This window comes from Nerophis ophidion, linkage group LG07 (genome assembly GCF_033978795.1).
Source record: "Nerophis ophidion isolate RoL-2023_Sa linkage group LG07, RoL_Noph_v1.0, whole genome shotgun sequence".
Taxonomy (NCBI): Eukaryota; Metazoa; Chordata; class Actinopteri; order Syngnathiformes; family Syngnathidae; genus Nerophis; species Nerophis ophidion.
Genome location: NC_084617.1, coordinates 35,077,659 through 35,100,158, shown reverse-complemented (window position 1 = coordinate 35,100,158; position 22,500 = coordinate 35,077,659). Strand labels below are relative to the sequence as shown.

Below are 22,500 nucleotides of genomic sequence, written 5' to 3'. Positions count from 1 at the left end.
AGTATGCTTCCTGTATGATCAGTGTCAGAGCTTTGTCCGCATTGCCGGCAGTAAGTCGCCAAGGGTGCCCTTTGTCACTGATTCTGTTCATAACTTTTATGTTCATATCTTTTATCTGTTAATAACTTTTCTGGACAGAATGTCTATATACAAAATATATATACATATATATATATATATATATATATATATATATATATAGATATATATATATATATATATATTGCAAAAATAATTTTGGCCATCTGCCTTGAGTCACACATGAAGTGCCATACGTTTGGAGCTCTGTAGCAACTGACTGTGCAGAAAGTCTTTGCACTATGCTGACCTCTCTGTCAGTTTACGTGGCCTACCCCTTGGTGGCTGACTTGCTGTTGTTCCCAAACTCTTCACTTTTCTTCTGCTAAAGCCAACAGAAGACTTTGGAATATTTAGGAACGAGGAAATTTCACAACTGGATTTGTTGCATCCTATAACAGTTCCACGCTGGAAATCACTGAGAGCAACCCGTTCTTCCACAAATGTTTGTAGAAACAGTCTCTGTGCCTAAGTGCTTGATTTCATACACCTATGGCCGGAACAAGTGATTAGGACACCTGATTCTCATCATTTGGATGGGTGGTACTTTTGGCAATATAGTGTATGTATATAAGTGTGTGTGTGTGTGCGTGCGTGCGGTGTCCTCAAAATTATGGTATTTTTATGGGCGCCCCCAAAATGGACATAAGGGAGTGTGTGTGTGTGTGTGTGCGCGTGTGCGTGTGTGTATTTATATAATTTTTGCTTGTTTTCTGCCCAATTTGTCAAAGAAAACGTTTTCTTTCCTTTGGTTTTTGCCCTCAGTTATCATGGGAATATATATATATATATTTTTTATCACTGATATGTATATATATGTACACACATACATATACAGTATACACATCAATTTATTTATTTTTTGTGCTTTTTGCCCTCATAGTCATGTCTAGGGATTTATATATATATTTATAAATTATATTATACATAATTTATAATATATGTATATAATATAATATATAATTTGTGTTTGTTGTATGCCCTTTTTGTCAAAGAAAACTTTATTTTCTTCGGTTTTTGCTCTCACAAATATTTTTGGTATATATATATAATTTTTTTGTTTTATGGCCTTTTTGTTAAATAAAACTTAGTTTTTTTTTATGAAAAACACACAAAATATTAAATGTGTTCCCCCAAAATATCTGAAAGTAGAACATTTGATGTAAACTAATTGGAGCTTTCAATGGGTTAATAATTCATACCAACGTTGATTTTGATTTATTATATATTCTATACAATATCCTGCCCTAATACCCTACTGTGCAATACTACCCTTCCAGTGCAATACGTCCGACACTGATTGTTATTTATTACTTTGGTACTCTTGTCTTGTTCTGTATATTGTACAGTGTTTTGTATTTCTATAGTGTTTTGTATATTGTACAGGATTGCTTATTATTTTTATTGGATAGTAGTCTGTTTATTTCAATTATTAGTTTTTTTCATTTATTACATCTTGTGTTATTTATTTTCCCCCATATTTGTTCCCACTTCCGCACCTTAAACTCGTGCTTAATCTCGTTATATGCAAATATAATGAATAAAGTCCTTTCTATTCTATTCTATTATTATTTTTGAGCAATGAAAGTTTAAACAACCCAAAAAACAGCAGTTTAGTGTTATTGAAGTCAACATTGCAACTTTATCTCGTTTGCTCTTATATTCCTCTTTTTTTATATAGTATTTTAAGAATGTGGCCCGGGCCTTCCAAAAGTAGCTGCAGCCACACCCGCGATCCCGAGAGGGACAAGCGGTAGAAAAAGGATGGATGATATTAAAATATGACTTATTTGTAACCCTTTCAGGTACCCGGGACCTTTACCGATCACCCAAATGAAGGGGACCTTCATGGTTTTGATCATTAAAAACATCAAAATTGGGCCCGCATGTTTGTGGACACCCTGCTATAGATCAACTTCACATCTGTCTGATGCCATAAGGTTTTATTATCAGTTTTTTAATGGCAAAAACACTAAATATGCAATATTTTCCCCAAAAGACTTTTCAAATTGGAATATTGGATGTACAAACCTCGCTTCCATATGAGTTGGGAAATTGTGTTAGATGTAAATATAAACGGAATACAATGATTTGAAAATCCTTTTCAACCCATATTCAATTGAATGCACTACAAAGACAACATATTTGATGTTCAAACACATAAACTTTATTTTTTTTTTGCAAATAATAATTAACTTAGAATTTCATGGCTGCAACACGTGCCAAAGTATTTGGGAAACGGCATGTTCACCACTGTGTTACATCACATTTTCTTTTAACAACACTCAATAAACGTTTGGGAACTGAGGAAACTAATTGTTGAAGCTTTGAAAGTGAAATTCTTTACCATTCTTGCTTGATGTACAGCTTACAGGTATGTTGTCATCCAAGCAACGTTATCATGGACGCCCCTGCTTATTTCAGCAAAACAATGCCAAGCCACGTGTTACAACAGCGTGGCTTCGTAGTAAAAGAGTGTGGGTACTTTCCTGGCCCGCCTGCTGTCCAGACCTGTCTCCCATAGAATATGTGTGGTGCATTATGAAGCGTAAAATACGACAACAAGACCCCGGACTGTTGAACGACTTACTGTATGTTGCTCCAAAACCTGTATGGACATTTCAGCATTAATGGTGCCTTCACAGATGTGTAAGTTACCCATGTCTTGGGCACTAATGCACCCCCATACCATCCAAGATGCTGACTTTTGAGCTTTGCGCCTATGACAATCCGGATGGTTATTTTCCTCTTTGTTCCGGAGGACACCACGTCCACAGTTTCCAAAAATAATTTGAAATGTGGACTCGTCAGACCACAGAACACTTTTCCACTTTGCATCAGTCCATCTTAGATGAGCTCGGGCCCAGTGAAGCCGGCGGTGTTCCTTGGTGTTGTTGATAAATGGGGTTTTCTTTGCATAGTAGAGCTTTAACTTGCACTTACAGATGTAGCGACCAACTGTAGTTACTGACAGTGGTTTTATGAAGTGTTCCTGAGCCCATGTGGTGATATCCTTGACACACCGATGTCGGTTTTTGATGCAGTACCGCCTGAGGGATCAAAGGTCCGTAATATCATTGCTTACGTGCAGTAATTTTCCCAGATTCTCTGAACCTTTTAATGGTTTTACGGACCGTAGCTGGTAAAATCCCTAAATTCCTTGCAAACGCTCATTAAGAAATGTTGTTCGAAAACTGTTCGACAATTTCTCTACAAATTGGTGACCCTCACCCCATCCTTGTTTGTGAATTACTTTGCATTTCATGGAAGCGGCTTTTATACCCAATCATGGCACCCACCTGTTCCCAATCAGCCTGCACACCTGAGGGATGTTCCAAATTAGTGTTTGATGAGCATTCCTCAACTTTATCAGTATTTATTGCCACCTTTCCCAACTTCTGTGTCACGTGTTGCTGGCATCAAATTCTAAAGTTAATGATTATTTGCAAAAAAAAAAAAAAATGTTTATCAGTTTGAACATCAAATATGTTGTCTTTGTAGCATAGTCCACTGAATATGGGTTGAAAATGATTTGCAAATAATTTTATTCCGTTTATATTTACATCTAACACAATTTCCCAACTCATATGGAAACGGGGTTTGTAAATTAATTGCAGCCTTAAATATGAAAATCATTCACGGAAGAGTATGAAAAGTTGCATAAGTTGCAATTTTTGTGGATTCTTGGTAACATGTTTATTTGTGTAATGGCTATGAGGTGTTTTCCCTTGGCGTTAGTCTGGACCCTCTCCCTGGAGTCCAGCCTTTGACTGAATATTTTTTTACCCCCTAGCGTTTACCTGTTTCTCACCTTTTTTATGTAAGTGGTGCCGGAAGTTGGCAGACCCGTCAGCGATCCTTTTTCTGTCTCCCTGTAATGTTTGTCTCATCTTGAATGGGATTGTGCTGAAAATCTCAATCTCTGATGCTTCTCCGTGTGGCGTCCAGGTACCGTGGCCATCGACCTTCAGAACCCCGACCCCCCGGAGGAAACCAGCAAGCTGACCTTGCCCACGGAGAACGGTGCCAGCAGCCGCAGGCCGAGCATCGCGCCGGTCCTGGAGATCGCCGACTCCTCCGCCATCCTCCCCTGTGACCTCCTCAGCGACCAGTCCGAGGACGAGACCAACCAATCGGACGAGGAGGGCTCGGTGGGCTCAGAGTAAGTGATGTCCGTGTGAGATGTTTCTAAACGTCTGAACACGCCTCACCTTCATGGATCCTCCCAGGGATGGATGCCACATATTTTGGATGTGGAAGTTATGACAGTTAAAATGTGATTACGGCTACCCGAGTCAGACGTACTGTGCTTCAACATAGGGGTATTATTAATGGATGCCGCCTATTTTGTAAGGTGAGATAGATGAGCTTGGCGTGTAAAGAGTGCGTCAAGATGATGAAAGGGGGCGTACTTGACAATGATGAAGATGGCATGTAGCGGAGGTCAGCGCTTTCCATCGTGTGTGCAGCTCACTACTCTCTCAGTGGTAATTCCTCAAATGACCCGACGCTCAGACGTCACCACCAACACCCGTCTTGCTCAGCTAACATCCTCGTTCAACATTAGCTACACCTGCATTCTTTGGAAAGCAGCGTACAACAGAACCTACATGTGCCAGCTTAATCAGTTCTTGAACAGGGTTTGTAAATCGAAACCTTCATATCGTGAAGCAATACCATCTAAAATCTCAGGAAGATCGGTTGATGTGAAAGGTAGTTATGACCGTTAAAATGTGAGTACGTCTACTATAGTCAGATGTACTGTGCTTCAACATACAGGTATTATTACGGTGTGTTTATAAGGGCCGCAAAATGAAAGAAGATCAAAGGATGTAGATGAAAGTTACGACCGTTAAAAGGTTCCACCACAAGTGGGCGATATTTGTTTGGATATCAAGGCATGATCATGATCAGACCCCAACCTAAAATATTTATATTAGTTTGGAAGGAGATCTGATCATCCTAAGTGCAGTAAAGACAGTGTGATGGTCAATAGTGAGGGTTTTTTTTTTTCCGCCAGACTCCACCCATTACCAATGGATGCCAAGATGTACCAAGTCATACGGTACTCTACGTTTTCATTCCATGTGTACGAATTCTGATCACAATCTGATTTTGTGAAGCCAAATTATGAATGTTGAAAGTACCATTTAGCAAAACTTTGCTATTTTATTGAGAACTACACACAGCGTTTGTCAAATGTTTTAAGAGGACTTTGGTAATCTACAAAGCCCCACCACTTGATGGATTGTCGGAGCACTAAGTCTACCATAGTCAGACGTACTGTGCTTCAACATACAGGTATTATTACCGTGTGTTTATAAGGGCCGCAAAATGAAAGAAGATCAAAGGATGTGGATGAAAGTTACGACTGTTAAAACGTTCTACCACGAGGGGGCGATATTTGTGTGGATATCAAGGTGTGGACGTGAACAGACCACAACCTAAAAATATTTATATTAGTTTGGAAGAAGATCTGATCATCCAAAGTGCAGTAAAGACAGTTTGATGATCAATGGTGAGGGTTTTTTTTTCCGCCAGACTCCACCCACTACCAATGGATGCCAATATGTACCGAGTCCCATACGGTACTTCAGGTTGTCATTCCATGTGTATCAATTCTGATCACGATCTGATTTTGTGAAGCTGAGTTATGAATGTTGAAAGTACCGTTTAGCAAAACTTTGCTATTTTATTGAGAATTACACACAGCGTTAGTCAAATGTTTTAGGAGGACTTTGTTTGGTAAGCTACAAATCTGCACCCCTTGATGGATTGTCGGAGCACTAAGTCTACCATAGTCAGACGTACTGTGATTCAACATACGGGTATTAGTATAGTGTCTGTATAAAGGCCGCAAAATGAAGGAAGATTGAAGGATGTTAAAACGTTCCACCACAAAGGGGCGATATTTGTGTGGATATCAAGATGTGGTCCTGATCAGACCCCAACCTCAAAGTTTGGAAGGAGATCTGATCATCCTAAGTGCAGTAAAGACAGTTTGATGGTCAATGGCGAGGTTTTTTTTTCCGCCAGACTCCACCCACTACCAATGGATGCCAAGATGTACCGAGTCTCATACGGTACTTTAGGTCGTCATTCCATGTGTAGCAATTCTGATCACGATCTGATTTTGTGAAGCCGAGTTATGAATGTTGAAAGTACCGTTTAGCAAAACTTTGCTATTTTATTGAGAATTAAACACAGCGTTTGTCAAATGTTTTAGGAGGACTTTGGTAAGCTACAAAGCCACACCACTTGATGGATTGTCGGAGCACTAAGTCTACCAGATTTAGACGTACTGTGGTTCAACGTACGGGTATTATTATGATGCGTGTATAAGGGCCGTAAAATGAAAGAAGATCGAAGGATGTGGAAGAAAGTTCTGACCGTTAAAACGTTCCACCACAAGGGGGCAATATTTGTGTGGATATCAAGGCGTGGTCGTGATCAGACGCCAACCTAAAATATTTATATTAGTTTGAAAGGAGATCTGATCATCCTAAGTGCAGTAAAGACAGTTTGATGGTTTATGGCGAGGGGTTTTTGCCACCAGACTTTGCCCACTACCAATGGATGCCAATAGGTACTGAGTCCCATACGGAACTTTAGGTCGTAATTCCATGTGTACCAATTCTGATCAATATCTGAATTTGTGAAGCCGAGTTATGAATGTTGAAAGTACCAGTTAGCAAAACTTTGCTATTTTATTGAAAATATAGAACATTACACATGGTGATAGTCAAATGTTTTAGGAGGACTTTGGTAATCTACAAATCTGCACCACTTGGTGGATTGTTGGAACACCAAGTCTACCATAGTCAGACGTACTGTGCTTCAACATAAGGGTATTATTATAGTGTCTGTATAAAGGCCGCAAAATGAAAGAAGATCGAAGGATGTGGAAGTTAGGACCGTTAAAACGTTCCACCACAAGGGGGTGATATTTGTGTGGATATCAAGGTGTGGTCCTGATCAGACCCCGACCTGCACCGCTTGATGGATTTTCGGCGCATTACAGCTACCATAGTCAGACGTACTGTGCTTCAACATACGGGTCTTACGATGGTGTGTGTACAAGGACCCCAAAAAAACAACTTTTCCTTCCTATTGGTACCTCCTGATGTGTATTTGGGATCTGCATTAGTCCCGAAAATGTATATTAATATAAAGACGTATTCAGCAACGTAACATTCAGGACACAAACATTAGTGTAGCTAATGTATATATTTGTACCATGAATTGATTTACGTGGACCCCGACTTAAGAAATTGAATAACTTATTGGGGTGTTACCATTTAGTGGTCAATTGTACGGAATATGTACTGTACTGTGCAATCTACTAATACAAGTATCAATCAATCAATCAAACTACGTTAGCATAACCTTGACGAAGACAGCACTAACTTTACACTCAATGTATTCAGCAACGTAACTTTAAGGACTCAAACATTAGCTACGTTAGCGTAGCCTTGATGAAGACAGCGCTAACTTTACACTCACTATATTCAGCAACGTAACTTTAAGGACTCAAACATTAGCTACATTAGCGTAGCCTTGATGAAGAATGCGCTAACTTTACACTCAATGTATTCAGCAACGTAACTTTTAACGACTCAAACATTAGCTACGTTAGCGTAGCCTTGATGAAGACAGCGCTAACTTTACACTCACTGTATTCAGCAACGTAACATTCAGGACACAAACATTAGTGTAGCTAATGTATATATTTGTACCATGAATTGATTTACGTGGACCCCGACTTAAACAAATTGAATAACTTATTAGGGTGTTACCATTTAGTGGTCAATTGTACAGAATATGTACTGTACTGTGCAATCTACTAATACAAGTATCAATCAATCAATCAAACTACGTTAGCATAGCCTTGACGAAGACAGCGCTAACTTTACACTCAATGTATTCAGCAACGTAACTTTAAGGACTCAAACATTAGCTACGTTAGGGTAGCCTTGATGAAGACAGCGCTAACTTTACACTCAATGTATTCAGCAACGTAACTTTAAGGACTCAAACATTAGCTACGTTAGTGTAGCCTTGATGAAGACAGCGCTAACTTTACACTCCCTGTATTCAGCAACGTAACTCCAAGGACACAAACATTAGCTACGTTAGTGTAGCCTTGACAAAGACAGCGCTAACTTTACACTCACATTTTACCAGGCTGTTACGCTACTTGAGTCAATTTGCTACTCGCATTCATGTTTGTAGCCGACTGACAGATAGTTGGCTTTGTTTTCAGATTTGTAGCAAAGCCTGCTTTTTTTTTTGTTTATTTGTTCTCCGGCCTCCCAATGTGTACATAGCACTGGACATGCTCACAGGGCAGTTTTTTTTTGTCAACACAACAGTTCAAAACTGTATGTATCAAAAGTGAAGCATGAAAAAAAGAAGATTGTAGATTTTTCTTACCTTTGGTGTTAATTATCAGGCTGTAATGATTTTTCACAGCATTTAATAGCTCATGGTTGGGTCCAAAGATTATCACATGTTCATTTAGGGGCCCGCCATGAGAGTAAATGACAGTCAAACAGTTTTTCCTGATTATTTATTGAATCTCATTGGTGCCCCTCTTGGGCACTTGCCTGAAAATACCGCAGTGGCACCGTGTGGTGACCATCTCGTGCTGCATTGAACAAGTCAAGACTGGGTAAGTCCAGTCCTACCTTGTTTATCGCTGGTAATTGGTTCCGGGCCAAACAGTGGCGAATTAATTTCTGCCGAGGAGGAATTATTCATTTTATATCAATTGCTTTCATAGCTTTGATCATAGAACACTTGTTAACAACCCTCTATATTTAAACATTGTGAGGGCCCTCGAGACACGAAATAACATCGACAAAGTCACCTTTACTTAGGGTAGGTGAGGTTACCTTATTAGTACCCAAAGGTAAAATTGTTTTGCAGGAGGCAAAATCAGAACATCCATTGAAACAGAGAAAGAAAATAAGATCTTAGATATACAATATAAAAACCGAGCACATACCACAAACATTGTCAAGATCACAAAATAGTACTAATAGTTCCCCATCCATCCATCCATTTCCTACTGCTTATCCCTTTTACTGTGGCGGGGGGTGCTGGAGCCTATTTCCGCTGCATTTGGGCGGAAGGTGGGGTACAATAAAATCGCAATCAGATAAGATTTGGGATTAGCCGGAATAAAACAGCACAATAAAGTAATAAATTGCACTAAAATAATTATAGGCAAAAGTAGGTACAGTATTTTCCAGACCATAGGGTGCACTGGATTATAAGGCGCATTAAAGGAGTCATATTATTATAATTATTTTCTAAATGTAAAATACTTCCTTCTGGTCTATATAACATGTAATGATGGTTCTTTGGTCAAAATGTTGCATAAGTGTGGTTGTACAGACCATATTCAAGCCGCTTTCTCACATTCGCTTCTGGATGCGCCGTTTTGTGGGCGGTCTTATTCAGGGGTGTGGACTCGAGTCACATGACTTGGACTCGAGTCAGACTCGAGTCATGAATTTGATGACTTTAGACTCGACTTGACAAAATGTAAAATGACTTGCAACTCGACTTAGACTTTAACATCAATGACTTGTGACTTGACTTGGACTTCAGCCTTTTGACTTGACATGACTTGCTACTTTCCCCAAAACCCAACGATTAGAAAGTTATTCAGGAGCGCTCCGTATTTTCCATTGTGTACGCGTGTTTGTCAACATGTGTGCGATGTTAGTATGCGCGCTACCTGTCAGTACAACAGCCAATCAAATTACATCCACGTTATTTTCGTCACACAGCATTCAGCCAATCAAATTGCAGGAAAACCAACAAAGAAAAGCTCTCAAACAACCCGCCAGTGAGGAAAAATGATGCCAAAAATAGTTTCATTCGGGTATTAAAACCACGACTTGGTCAACAAATAATAATTCCCGTATGCAAAAAATGCGGTTCAAAGATTACAGACAGAGACGCAACAACTTCCAACTTCGTTCGACATTTCAAGATGCACAATGAAGGGTAAGTTTTGAATGTAAGCTAACATTTATTGGCTGAGTATTGAAACTTTTTTTTGCTGTGTAGTTAAATCAGTGAGGCTGTAAACTCACTGCTAGAACCATAGATATCTTATAAGTGGACGCGCAGACGAGACACGGGCCGCCATCTTGGAGTGGTGATCCGCTCCACTAAGTGCAATTCATTTGGGAGGAGCAATGAACTGTCAGCGCATTTCATTCATTTTACCTCACTAAATACCACTCATTTTCACCCCCCTTTTTATCATACGTGTAACTATGATAAAGGACACATGTTTTGGCGTGTTCATAGTTTGCTTAACAGTAATAGGATATTATTGTATGCTATAAGTGACCAGACGTCCGAGATCAAAACTGGGAATAATAATCCCAGAGAAGGGGGAAAAAACGGTCAGCTATTTTTAAATTGAAGAAACAATATGATTAGGTTATATGACATGCATATATCCTACATAAACAATGTATGAATACATTAGATATCGATATATCTTAGGGACCTATAGACTGTATCTCTGTTGCTGCAACAGCAGAGAGTTTATTCTGTCTTGACACTTTATATTGATATTTTCTATTACATTCTTCCCTCAAATAATAATGTTTACAGTGATTGTTTTATATGTATTTTTTATGTATGCTGCTTTGGATAAAAGTGTCTGCCAAATACTTAAACATATACAGTATAGACACTTGGAAGTCTTTATATCAGCTGAAACCACCAATCTGTTTGACTAGATTCAGAATAAAACCAAAGTCAGTCTTACCCAACAATGTTAGTATTTGAATATTGTTACTTGAAGACTTATTCCTGGTTACAATTATACTGTTAAGAGAGTATTGTCTTACACTTTGCCTAAAATGAGAATGCATCATAATCAGCTGCGGCTGGTGAATTTTGTTTTAGGTGGGGCTGAAAATTTGTAAACCAAATACTTGTAGGGGCGGGGTCATCTTCCCCCAGAAGATTTCTTTGTGATTTTCACATACAAATATTGAAGATCTTTGCTCCTTCTCAACTCTGTGGTGATATTCTTTTCACAAAATACAACCAATAGTACGTTAATGTTAAATCTTACTTATGAAAAGTAATCCCCCGATTCCTATTTTCAACAGTCCCCTCATTTGAGCTGGAAGACGCTACCTGTCAGTTTAGGCTGCTTGCCGGCACCTCGTCACCTCTTCAAGATGGCGGCCAAATTGCTCGTGTACTAGCAGCCAATGCTGCGTCTACTTATAAGATGTCAATGGTTATAACGTCATTGCAAACACGACAATCTGTTGCGTCCACTGCAGTTCACTACTTTATTCATACTTTTTGTCAAGTGATTTTTTCTTAAGCAGGGTTGTATGAGGTACCTACACATAACGTTACGTTGGTGAATGCATCACACACAGTAACGCAACGTTAGACGGCGGTCAGCAGCACCGCGTATTTTAGCCACCTACAAAAAGACAGACATAGTCAAATAAAGGTCAGTTAAAATGTATACTATATTAAGAATATGTGTACATATTGCATAGGGCCCTGACATCTAAAAAGTATGACTCTGTTCATTGTTATGTTCATGTATTTGTTATGTTTTTCATGTCTACGCACACATAAACACACATACAGTATGAGATGAGATCAATTAGTTAAGGTATGAACAGGATATAAACTGCTGTGGAACTACTTACAATGCAAAATGCCATGGAAATACAATGTTTACACGTTTGTGCAAATAAGTACAGTTGCACTTGTTTTTTTTAAATGTGTTTATTCTGTAAAGGAATAAGTTAAATGTTTAAAATGACTGGTTAATAGTGCTATTATGAAGTGCAATGTCAACACTATTGTTTTCCTGCAGTTTCAAATGCACTTGTTTTAATAAATGCATACAGCATTTAAAAGCATACACAATCTGTGTAAATATATTAGTCTGGGGTTAAAAGGACTTGAAATGACTCGAAACTCAAAATGCAGGACTTGGGACTTGACTTGAGACTTTCAAGTCTTGACTTTGGGCTTGACTTGGGACTTGCCTGTCTTGACTCGAGACTTGACTTGAGGGCAAAGACTTGAGACTTACTTGTGACTTGCAAAAAAATGACTTAGTCCCACCTCTGGTCTTATTTACGTAGCTCACCTTCGACAGCGTCTTCTCCCCGTCATCTTTGTTGTAGCGGTGTAGCATACAAGGACGGGAGTGGAATAAGTGTCAAAAGATGCAGCTAACTGTTTTAATTACATTCAGACTTAACTTCAATCAATAACGGAGCAGCATCTACTCATCCTTGGCTCACTAGTACAACAACAACGCCGGAAATGTGTCCTGTGAAAAAACGTCCGAGCGGAACTCTCTAATAACTAAAGTTCCTTGGGTGACTGAATAATGTAGACTCATTACACTGGTATGTTTTAGTGCTTGCATGGTGAGTTTACTGACCGGTATAAGTAAGAACTTTACACTCCTTTTTATTAGAATTGGCAACAGTGGAGGAAGAATGTCACATAACAAGAAGATAGAGCATAAGAAGAAGCCTATCGACTACGGTGTCTTCACGGACTCCAAAGGCGGAAGTGCACCAAATAATATGTCTTACCTTATACACACACCATAGTAATACTCCAATGTTGAAGCACAGTACAACCCATCAAGCAGTGCAGATTCATAGCTTACCAAAGTACTACTAAAACATTTTGATAGGTTTTTGAGCGCAGTACTGTATAGGTATGTGGTGAAATACATCAGTTACAATGGTGTAGGTAGTGACATACATCTGTTACAATGGTGTAGGTAGTGACATACATCAGTTACAATGGTGTAGGTAGTGACATACATCAGTTACAATGGTGTAGGTAGTGAGATGTATCAGTTACAATGGTGTAGGTAGTGACATACATCAGTTACAATGGTGTAGGTAGTGAGATGTATCAGTTACAATAGTGTAGGTAGTGACATACATCAGTTACAATGGTGTAGGTAGTGACATACATCAGTTACAATGGTGTAGGTAGTGAGATGTATCAGTTACAATGGTGTAGGTAGTGACATACATCAGTTACAATGGTGTAGGTAGTGAGATGTATCAGTTACAATGGTGTAGGTAGTGACATACATCAGTTACAATGGTGTAGGTAGTGAGATGTATCAGTTACAATAGTGTAGGTAGTGACATACATCAGTTACAATGGTGTAGGTAGTGAGATGTATCAGTTACAATGGTGTAGGTAGTGACATACGTCAGTTACAATGGTGTAGGTAGTGAGATGTATCAGTTACAATAGTGTAGGTAGTGACATACATCAGTTACAATGGTGTAGGTAGTGAGATGTATCAGTTACAATGGTGTAGGTCGTGAGATGTATCAGTTACAATGGTGTAGGTAGTGAGATGTATGAGTTACAATGGTGTAGGTAGTGAGATGTATCAGTTACAATGGTGTAGGTAGTGAGATGTATCAGTTACAATGGTGTAGGTCGTGAGATGTATCAGTTACAATGGTGTAGGTAGTGAGATGTATCAGTTACAATGGTGTAGGTAGTGAGATGTATCAGTTACAATGGTGTAGGTAGTGAGATGTATCAGTTACAATGGTGTAGGTAGTGAGATGTATCAGTTTCAATGGTGTAGGTAGTGACATACATCATTTACTACCAGAAGCTATCCTCACTACCTGGTGGTTGTAGAGAGTGCCTAGAGGCAACTGAGACTCACCAATTCATTCACCTGACACTTCAATCAATCAATCAATCAATGTTTACTTATATAGCCCAAAATCACGAGTGTCTCAAAGGGCTGCACAAGCCACAACGACATCCTGGGCTCAGATCGCACATCAGGGCAAGAAAGAACTCAACCCAATGCGATGACAATGAGAAACCTTGGAGGGGAATGTAGATGTGGGGAATAATCACTTATTCTTCTCTTCTTTGATACTTTACATTAGTTTTGGATGAAACCACACATGTAGGTATTTATCCAATACCAAGTAGTTACAGGATCATACTTTGGTCATATTCAAAGTCCTGATGTGTCCAGGTACATATTTCCTAACTTTATAAACATAATATGAATTTCAAAAACAGGAAAAAATATTTTATGACAATAAAAAATATCAATGTAATCATAGCAGTATCAACTAGATATGCTAGTGTACTTGGTATCATTACAGTGGATGTTTGGTGTAGATCCACCCATGGCATTTCTTTACATTGTGACGCCGGTTAGTTATTGTATTCTCCCAACGGTGTGTAGTGAAGCACGTTTAGCTACTCCTCGTCCTCCAGTGATAATGCTACTTGGAAGAAATATACTTTATTTGTCGCAATGGAGACCAGGATTAGTGATTTAGAAGTAGCTAAAACACTGTGGATGGATGTTAGCCGCTAACTAGCTAGCCATGTCTTAAAGCACCTCTTCCTGAGGGTGTTTCAGTGTTATAACTTCACCTTTTATCGCTACTTTTTACACCAAAATGCGTCCATTCTCCCTTTTCTGTCTACACACTGTGTCTGGTTGTAAGTACTCTGTGTGTGTGTGTGTGCTGCCCAACATGCTCGGTATCGTACCATTTTTGATTCATTGGTATCGCGGTACTATACTAGTACCGTACCACCTTAATGTGTATATGTATATATATATATATATATACATATATATATATATAAAATGTATCTATTTTGAAATGAAATGTTTTTGCATCTTGGCAGTTTTGTGAAGGGCTACCCCCCCAACTCTCCCTACATCGGGAGCTCTCCCACCTTGTGCCACCTCCTCCCACAGAAGGCTCCTTTCTGCTGCCTGCGTCTGGACAAGGTGCGTGACGTCACACAAGTGGCCATACTCGCCGCCTGGCACCGAGGGCGTAATCGGCGCTCCCCTTTCTGACCACAGGGCTGCACGCACAACAGCTTCGAGGACGCCAAAGCGTACGGCTTCAAGAACAAGCTGATCATCGTGTCGGCAGAGACAGCAGGTAACGGGCTGTACAACTTCATCGTGCCCCTGCGGGCGTACTACCGACCACGGAAGGAGCTTAACCCCATTGTCCTACTGCTGGACTACCCGTGAGTCTGAAGAAGTCTTTGTTTTCATGACATAATACTGACTTCAGGTCAGTTTCATTTAATTAAGAACATGCATACAATACAACATGATAGATCACATATTTCCACTTGTTTCAATACGGCACGTCCGAAAAGGAGTAAGAAGAATCAGAGTTTATTTAATTATTTAATTTATTTTTATTTCCTTGTTCTCTGTAACAGAACAGTGAATAAATAAATAATACACCATTGTAAGTAAACAAATATGAAACACATAAATAATATGTATTGTTTATGATGTTCATCATAATTCTTGTTGTGTGCACTTCGTGAACACTTGTCGTTTGAACAGTCTCCTAAACTGAATCCTGTTACTGCTTTCTTCATTTCCATTCCATCATTTAATTCCACATACTGACATGCTAAAGCACATGTGTCAAACCTAAGGCCTGGGGGCCACATCTGGCCCGCCTTGTCATTTAATGTGACCCACGAAAGCCTTGTAATAATATAAAAGTAGTTGATCCTTTCTTACTAAATGGAGCTGTTCTTTCCGTTTTGACAAAAAAAAAACTACATGTATTGCATGCAATTGAATATATTTTCAAACTAAATAATATCTAATAATGAAAACAATATTATACTATCATAGAGTTGAAACTTTTTTTTTGTTAAAATAAAAATAATAATAAAAATATCTGCTTGACTTATGATTTCAAAACAAGTTATCCCTAAAATTCCACAGTGTAAATATGACAATAGATTTTACGGTAAAAAAAAAAAAAAAAGTATATATATATATATATATATATATATATATATATATATATATATATATATATATATATATATATATATATATATAGTACTGTTTTTCTATTTACAGTAATATGCTGTAATAAAAAAAGTACAGTAAAATTTTGGCAACTGAGCTGCCTTTTTCACTGCAATATCGAACTTTTTTTTGTGTGTGTGTGTATGTAAAAAATACAAGAATCAAATGCATAGGCAATTGTGTGAAGATATCATGAGGCCTATCCCTAAACACTTATTAATTTATGTATAAATTATTTATCATTAAGTGGCCCTCTGACAGCAGCCATAACTGTGACGCGGCCCTCAGTGAAAACAAATTTGACTTTGATTGATTGATTCTTTTATTAGTAGATTGCACAGTACAGTACATATTCCGTACAATTGACCACTAAATGGTAACACCCGAATAAGTTTTTCAACTTGTTTAAGTCGGGGTCCGAGTTAATCAATTCATGACCCTCCTGTGCTAAAGGTTTTAAAGGGGAACATTATCACAATTTCAGAAGGGTTAAAACCAATAAAAATCAGTTCCCAGTGGCTTATTTTATTTTTTGAAGTTTTTATTTTTTATTTTACCCATTCCGTAATATCCCTAAAAAAAGCGTTAAGTGCCTGATTTTCGCTATCTGGGAAGCCATCGTCCATTTTCCTGTGACGTAATCCAATACGGATAGCACAGCAAGATATAGCGACATTAGCTCGGATTCAGACCCGGATTTCAGCGGTTTAAGCGATTCAACAGATTAGGCATGTATTAAAACGGATAGTTGGAGTATGGAGGCAGATAGCGAAAACGAAATTGAAGAAGAAACTGAACCTATTGAGCGAATAGCTATTGACGCTATTCGGCCATGTTTGCTTTAGCATCGCCGTTAAATGTGCAGACCAACGATCGGAAGTTTCGCATCTTGTGACACTGGATCAACTTAAATATGTCGATTGGTAAGTGTTTGTTTGGCATTAAATGTGGGTGGAGGGAAATGCTGGATGTAAATATAGTTTCAAATGTACATACAGCTAGCCTAAATAGCAAGTGAGCATCGATTAGCTGGCATTCATGCCGCGACCAAATATGTCTAATTAGCACATAAGTCAACAACATCAACAAAATTCACCTTTGTGATTTAGTCGACTTTATGGTTGGAAATGCATCTGCAGGTTATCCATACATTTCTGTGCCATGTCTGTCTTAGCACCGCCGGTAAAATGTGCAGACACTCCGGCACATTCAATGGGGGTCTGGCGGAAGATTTCTTTGACTTTATCGTTGTAAATGCATCTGCTTTGAGTGTCGCAGGATATCCACACAATCTTGCCATCTCTGTAGTAGCATAGCTTTCGTCGGTAAAGTGTGCGGAACAAACGACTGACCATTTCGTCGGCTTTCCCCACACTCTCGTATTTTGAACACATTTCGTCCAATTTCTTGCTACTTTCGCATCTTTGGGCCAGTGGTGCAACTTGAATCCCTCCCTGTTAGTGGTGTTACACCCTCCGACAACACACTGACGAGGCATGATGTCTCCAAGGTTCCAGAAAATAGTGGAAAAAACGGAAAATAACAGAGCTGAGACGCGGTGTTTGTAATATGTTTTTGAAAATGGCGGCTTTATTACCTAGGTGACGTCACGTTCTGACGCCATCGCTCCGAGAGCGATAAATAGAAAGGCGTTTAATTCGCCAAAATTCACCCATTTAGAGTTCGGAAATCGGTTAAAAAAACATATGGTCTTTGTTCTGCAACATCAAGGTATATATTGACGCTTACATAGGTCTGGTGATAATGTTCCCCTTTAAGTGTTGAACATGCATACCAATTTCTTAAATTACATTTTCCACTAAGATTACATTTCTCCTCTTCAGTTGAGAAGAATTGTTGTACATTTTTGGCTAGCAGGTTATATTTTGCATCCTTTTAGATGTTTGCAAATGCACCAAATTGTTAAATTTCAATACTTGTGAGTCAGTAAATAAAGTATGTTCTCTATATCCAACATGATGTACTATTATAACACACTGGTGTCAAAGTCAAGGCCCGGCGGCCAGATCTGGCCCGCCACATCATTTTATATGGCCCACAAACACTTGGAAATGATATGTGTCAATAAAGTACTTCATATTTTCTCACTAAATGTCATTGATTTTTTTCATTTTGACAGAAAAAATTGATATACTGTTTGAAATTGCATACATTTTAAAGTAGTATGCAATATTGCAACAAATATTACAGTATGTTATCATACTTTCCAAACCCATCAAATTGATAAAAATGACAACACAATTTATGATTTTCTTTACAGCATATTACTGTAACTAAAAAAAAATAAAAACATTTTGTGTTAAAATTATGTTTAATGAAATGCCAGTTTTTGACTGTTAAAATCTTGTTTTTAATGCTGTATTAGTGTAAATTTGTTTTTACGGTACAAAAAATGGCAGCGAAGTTGTACTAAGAACTTGTACTGTTTTTCAATGGACAATATAAAAACAATGTCAATTTAACAGAAACATTCTGGCAATTAAGCTGCAGCTTTTTCCCTAGAAATCCCCCAAAAACAGTGGTACTGTTTTTATATTTAACGTAAAATGTTGTAAGAAATTTTAAAAAATCACTATACTTTACTATAAAATTTTATAAATGTCAGGCCCTAGTGTGTGAATGTTGTCTGTCTATCTGTGTTGGCCCTGCGATGAGGTGGCGACTTGTCCAGGGTGTACCCTGCCTTCTGCCCGATTGTAGCTGAGATAGGCGCCAGCGCCCCCCGCGACCCTGAAAGGGAGTAAGCGGTAGAAAATGGATGGATGGAAGTTTTTACTGTAAAATTGACTAGTTAAAACAATGTATATAATGAATAATGAAATCAAATTCCTACATTAGTCACTGTTTCCCTCTGATGACAGACATAACTGTGATGAGGCCCTCAATGAAAACCACTTTGACATCTTTGATGTAACTGATGTTTTTTGTAACACAGTCAGTGAAAGAAGGGTACTTTCATAATTATTTCCCATATTTCTACACAATAACTCAGATATGTAACAGTAGTGAGCAGTAGAGAATATGAAATTATTTCTGGTCCTTGTTTTGCTTCATTATTGACGGGTTTCTTGCTACTTTATGTTGTATATTTTTTACATTCTTATTCCTTTCCGGTTTATTTTGTCATATGTTGTTACACCAAAATATGTGTTTTCTTTTGCCCTTTCAATGTCTACTCCAGGGGTGGTCACAGGTGAGCTACTTTTCAATGTACCAAGTGGAGGGGATCATTCATCCATCCATCCATCCATTTTCTACCGCTTATTCCCTTTGGGGTCACAGGGGGCGTTGGTGACTATCTCAGCTACAATCATTCATATACATCATTTATATTTATTTATTTATGAGAGAGAGGTTAACAAGTGAAATGTGTTTAATGATAATACAAGCATGTTTCTTTCATGAAGACAAGAATATAAGGTATGGTACGATAGCTGAGATATGCTCCACCGTCCCCCGCAACCCCGAAGGGAATAAGCGGTAGAAAATTGATGGATGATTGTGATGACTTGCATTGATTGGAATCAGACAGTAGTGATGAAAACGTCCACATTTTCAAATGGAGGAGAAAAAAAAATCCACCTTTCAGTCCAATACCACATGAAAGTTTGTCCAGCTTCCATACTCCTTTTTATACACTTTACAAGAAATACATTGGCTCTTATTTTGTTATCGCAGTCAGGATGAAGCAGGGCTTTTATTGTGAAGAAAGGAACTGTGCGGTCTGTCTTTAAGCTTTTGACGGGAGGTACGGTTGAAATAAATAGTTTTTCTCGCCTTCCTGTCGGTCATTTTTTCTTGATAATGATGTGGCAGCAGCCAGCATCATCTCACAAGACCCTCGGGTGCCGTGAATGTCAATCAAGTGACGTCTTGGTGAAGATATATGATTGATAATATTTCTCGCCATCGACGTAATGGGCACCATTGATCTACTCCATTTTTTTTGTATTCGTGTTTAACTTTCCCTTTTTCTGTTACCAAATAACATTATTTTAGTTTTACTGAGATTCAAAGATAGTCTGTTTTGGTCAAACCATCTTTTTAATGTGTTGATTTCTTCTGTTATTATTTCTTCTGTTACTTCATTGAGACTCATCAGTTGTGTCCACACAACAATGTGATGATCTGTCTTTATCCAGCAGCATGTGGGATGCTAACTGTGCCGTTTCCTGTTTCCTGCAGGCCGGACAACCACTTCTTAGAGGCTATTTGCTGCTTCCCCATGGTCTACTTCATGGCCGGCACCATCGATAAGTACGTGGTTGACTCACACTCACAGTCAATTATGTTAATGGCTCATTTACAACCAAAACCTCACTAATGGTGAACGTCTGAATTGCTGAACTTTGCAAATTGTTGTATAGTTAGAAGACAACACATGATGTAAGTGTCTATATTAGTTATATCAGCCTACTATCAAAATTACTATGAGTGTGAATGTTGTCTGTCTATCTGTGTTGGCCCTGCGATGAGGTGGTGACTTGTCCAGGGTGTACCCTGCCTTCCGCCCGATTGTAGCTGAGATAGGCGCCAGCGCCCCCCGCGACCCCGAAAGGGAATAAGCGGTAGAAAATGGATGGATGGATGGATGGATGGTAAACGGTTTATACTTGTATAGCGCTTTTCTACATTCAAGGTACTTAAAGCGCTTTGACACTATTTCCACATTCACCCATTCATACACACATTCACACACTGATGGAGGGAGCTGCCATGCAAGGCGCTAACCACGACCCATCAGGAGCAAGGGTGAAGTGTCTTGCTCAAAGACACAACGGACGTGACGAGATTGGTAGAAGGTGGGGATTGAACCAGGAACCCTCAGGTCGCTGGCACGGCCGCTCTCCCAACCACGCCACACCGAACCCTTTAAAAGTCTTATTAAAGTGTTATAATGAAGGCAACACATGACGCATGTGTCTACGTTATCTAAATTCATACTTGACAGCCTTGAGACCTCCGATTTCGGTAGGTAGGGGGTGTAGTCGGGGGTGGGGCGGAGGCGTGGTTTGGGGGCGTGTTTGGGGGGGGGGGTTAAGAGAATATATTTACAGCCAATATTTTTATATTGACTGTAATTCATATATATATATATATATATATATATATATATATATATATGTATGAAATAATTAACTTTCAGTGAATTCTAGCTATATATATTTATTTTATTATATGTATAAATAAAAGAAATAGTTGAATTTCACACGGCACCTCTCAAATACGCAGTAATAAAAACACAGTTGTTCTACTAACTGTACTGTGTTTGCTAGGTCCTAAAAAAAACAACACTTACCTTTCACTATTTGAGTAACGTCACTTCCGAGTTTCCAGAAGATGGCGCCAGTATGTGCTTTGCCCTGCCGTCTCTCGCTGTCAGTTCTGTGTCGGGCCTGACCTGGATTATTTGCGCCCTTGGACGTGCTGGCCCCCGCCAGGTTCGGTCTTGTGAACGCAAGATCTTTGACAAACAAAACGTTTATCCTGAAGGATTTCTTCACTTCCCGTGGGCGGCGGACTTGACTTCCTCTGTGTGACAGAAACATGGCTGAGAGCCGGTGAATCCAACCCTCTTAATGAACTTCTGTTCCTACTTTAATTCTCCGCGGTCGTCCGGTCGAAAAGGTGGCGGATTAGCAGTCGTTTTTAAAAATGACTTTAAATGCCGTCAGATCCACCTGCAATCCTCCTTTTCAAGCTTCGAACTGTGCATGTTTGAGCTGGAGGGGGCGTGGCCTCCAGCTCCAGCTGAATTTCGGGAGGTCTTCAGGAGAGGCGCTGAATTTCGGGAGTCTCCCAGAAAATCCGGGAGGGTTGGCAAGTATGGCTATAATAGCCTACTATCAAAACGACTATGTGTCGCAGGCTGACGCGAATCTTTGTTGACAGAAATGTTGAAATGTAATATTTATTCTACAACATTAGAAAACATTAGCAAAACTTCTCAGAAAATCAAAAAACTCCTCGAAATTACTGTCTGTTATTGGCCAAAGGTATAGATGCGTGTGTCCAAGTTAAAGGAAACGGCCGGCTGTTTTCTTCCAAATGATTATTACAATCTTTGGCAAGCTAGGTAATGTGTGCTGTGGTCTGTAACAACATGGCGCACAAACAACTATTAGAAATACAGTCAATATTACATTCAGATAATGTGTCATGAGACATGCAAATGTAAATTTTATACGAAGAGGATAAAAGTAAATTATATGAAATTAGCATAATGATGCAATATGTACATACAGCTAGCCTAAATAACATGTTAGCATTGATTAGCTTGCAGTTCTGCACTGACCAAATATGCCTGATTAGCACTCCAACAAGTCAATAATATCAAAGAGCACCTTTGTGCATTCACACACAGTATAAAACGTTTGGTGGAAGAAATGAGACAGAAAGAATTGGAAGAATTTACATGTAAACAAACTGTTACGTCACAGTCCACACTATGGTGAGTTCAAGAACCGCTGAAATTAGTAGGACAAAACAATGTTCCCCAAATACTC

General features: G+C 38.9%; 1 protein-coding gene across 14 annotated transcripts in view; it reads left to right on the top strand.

The window, feature by feature from the left end:
* LOC133556297 (potassium channel subfamily T member 1-like) overlaps positions 1–22,500 on the top strand; it is a 320,711-nt gene that overhangs the window by 256,373 nt on the left and 41,838 nt on the right. For all 14 annotated transcript variants that reach the window (XM_061906103.1, XM_061906091.1, XM_061906090.1 and 11 more), the window contains 4 exons: positions 4,027–4,240; positions 14,803–14,908; positions 14,987–15,159; positions 20,180–20,251. In XM_061906103.1, coding sequence (XP_061762087.1) covers positions 4,027–4,240; positions 14,803–14,908; positions 14,987–15,159; positions 20,180–20,251 — 565 coding nt within the window. The remainder of the gene's footprint in view (positions 1–4,026; positions 4,241–14,802; positions 14,909–14,986; positions 15,160–20,179; positions 20,252–22,500) is intronic.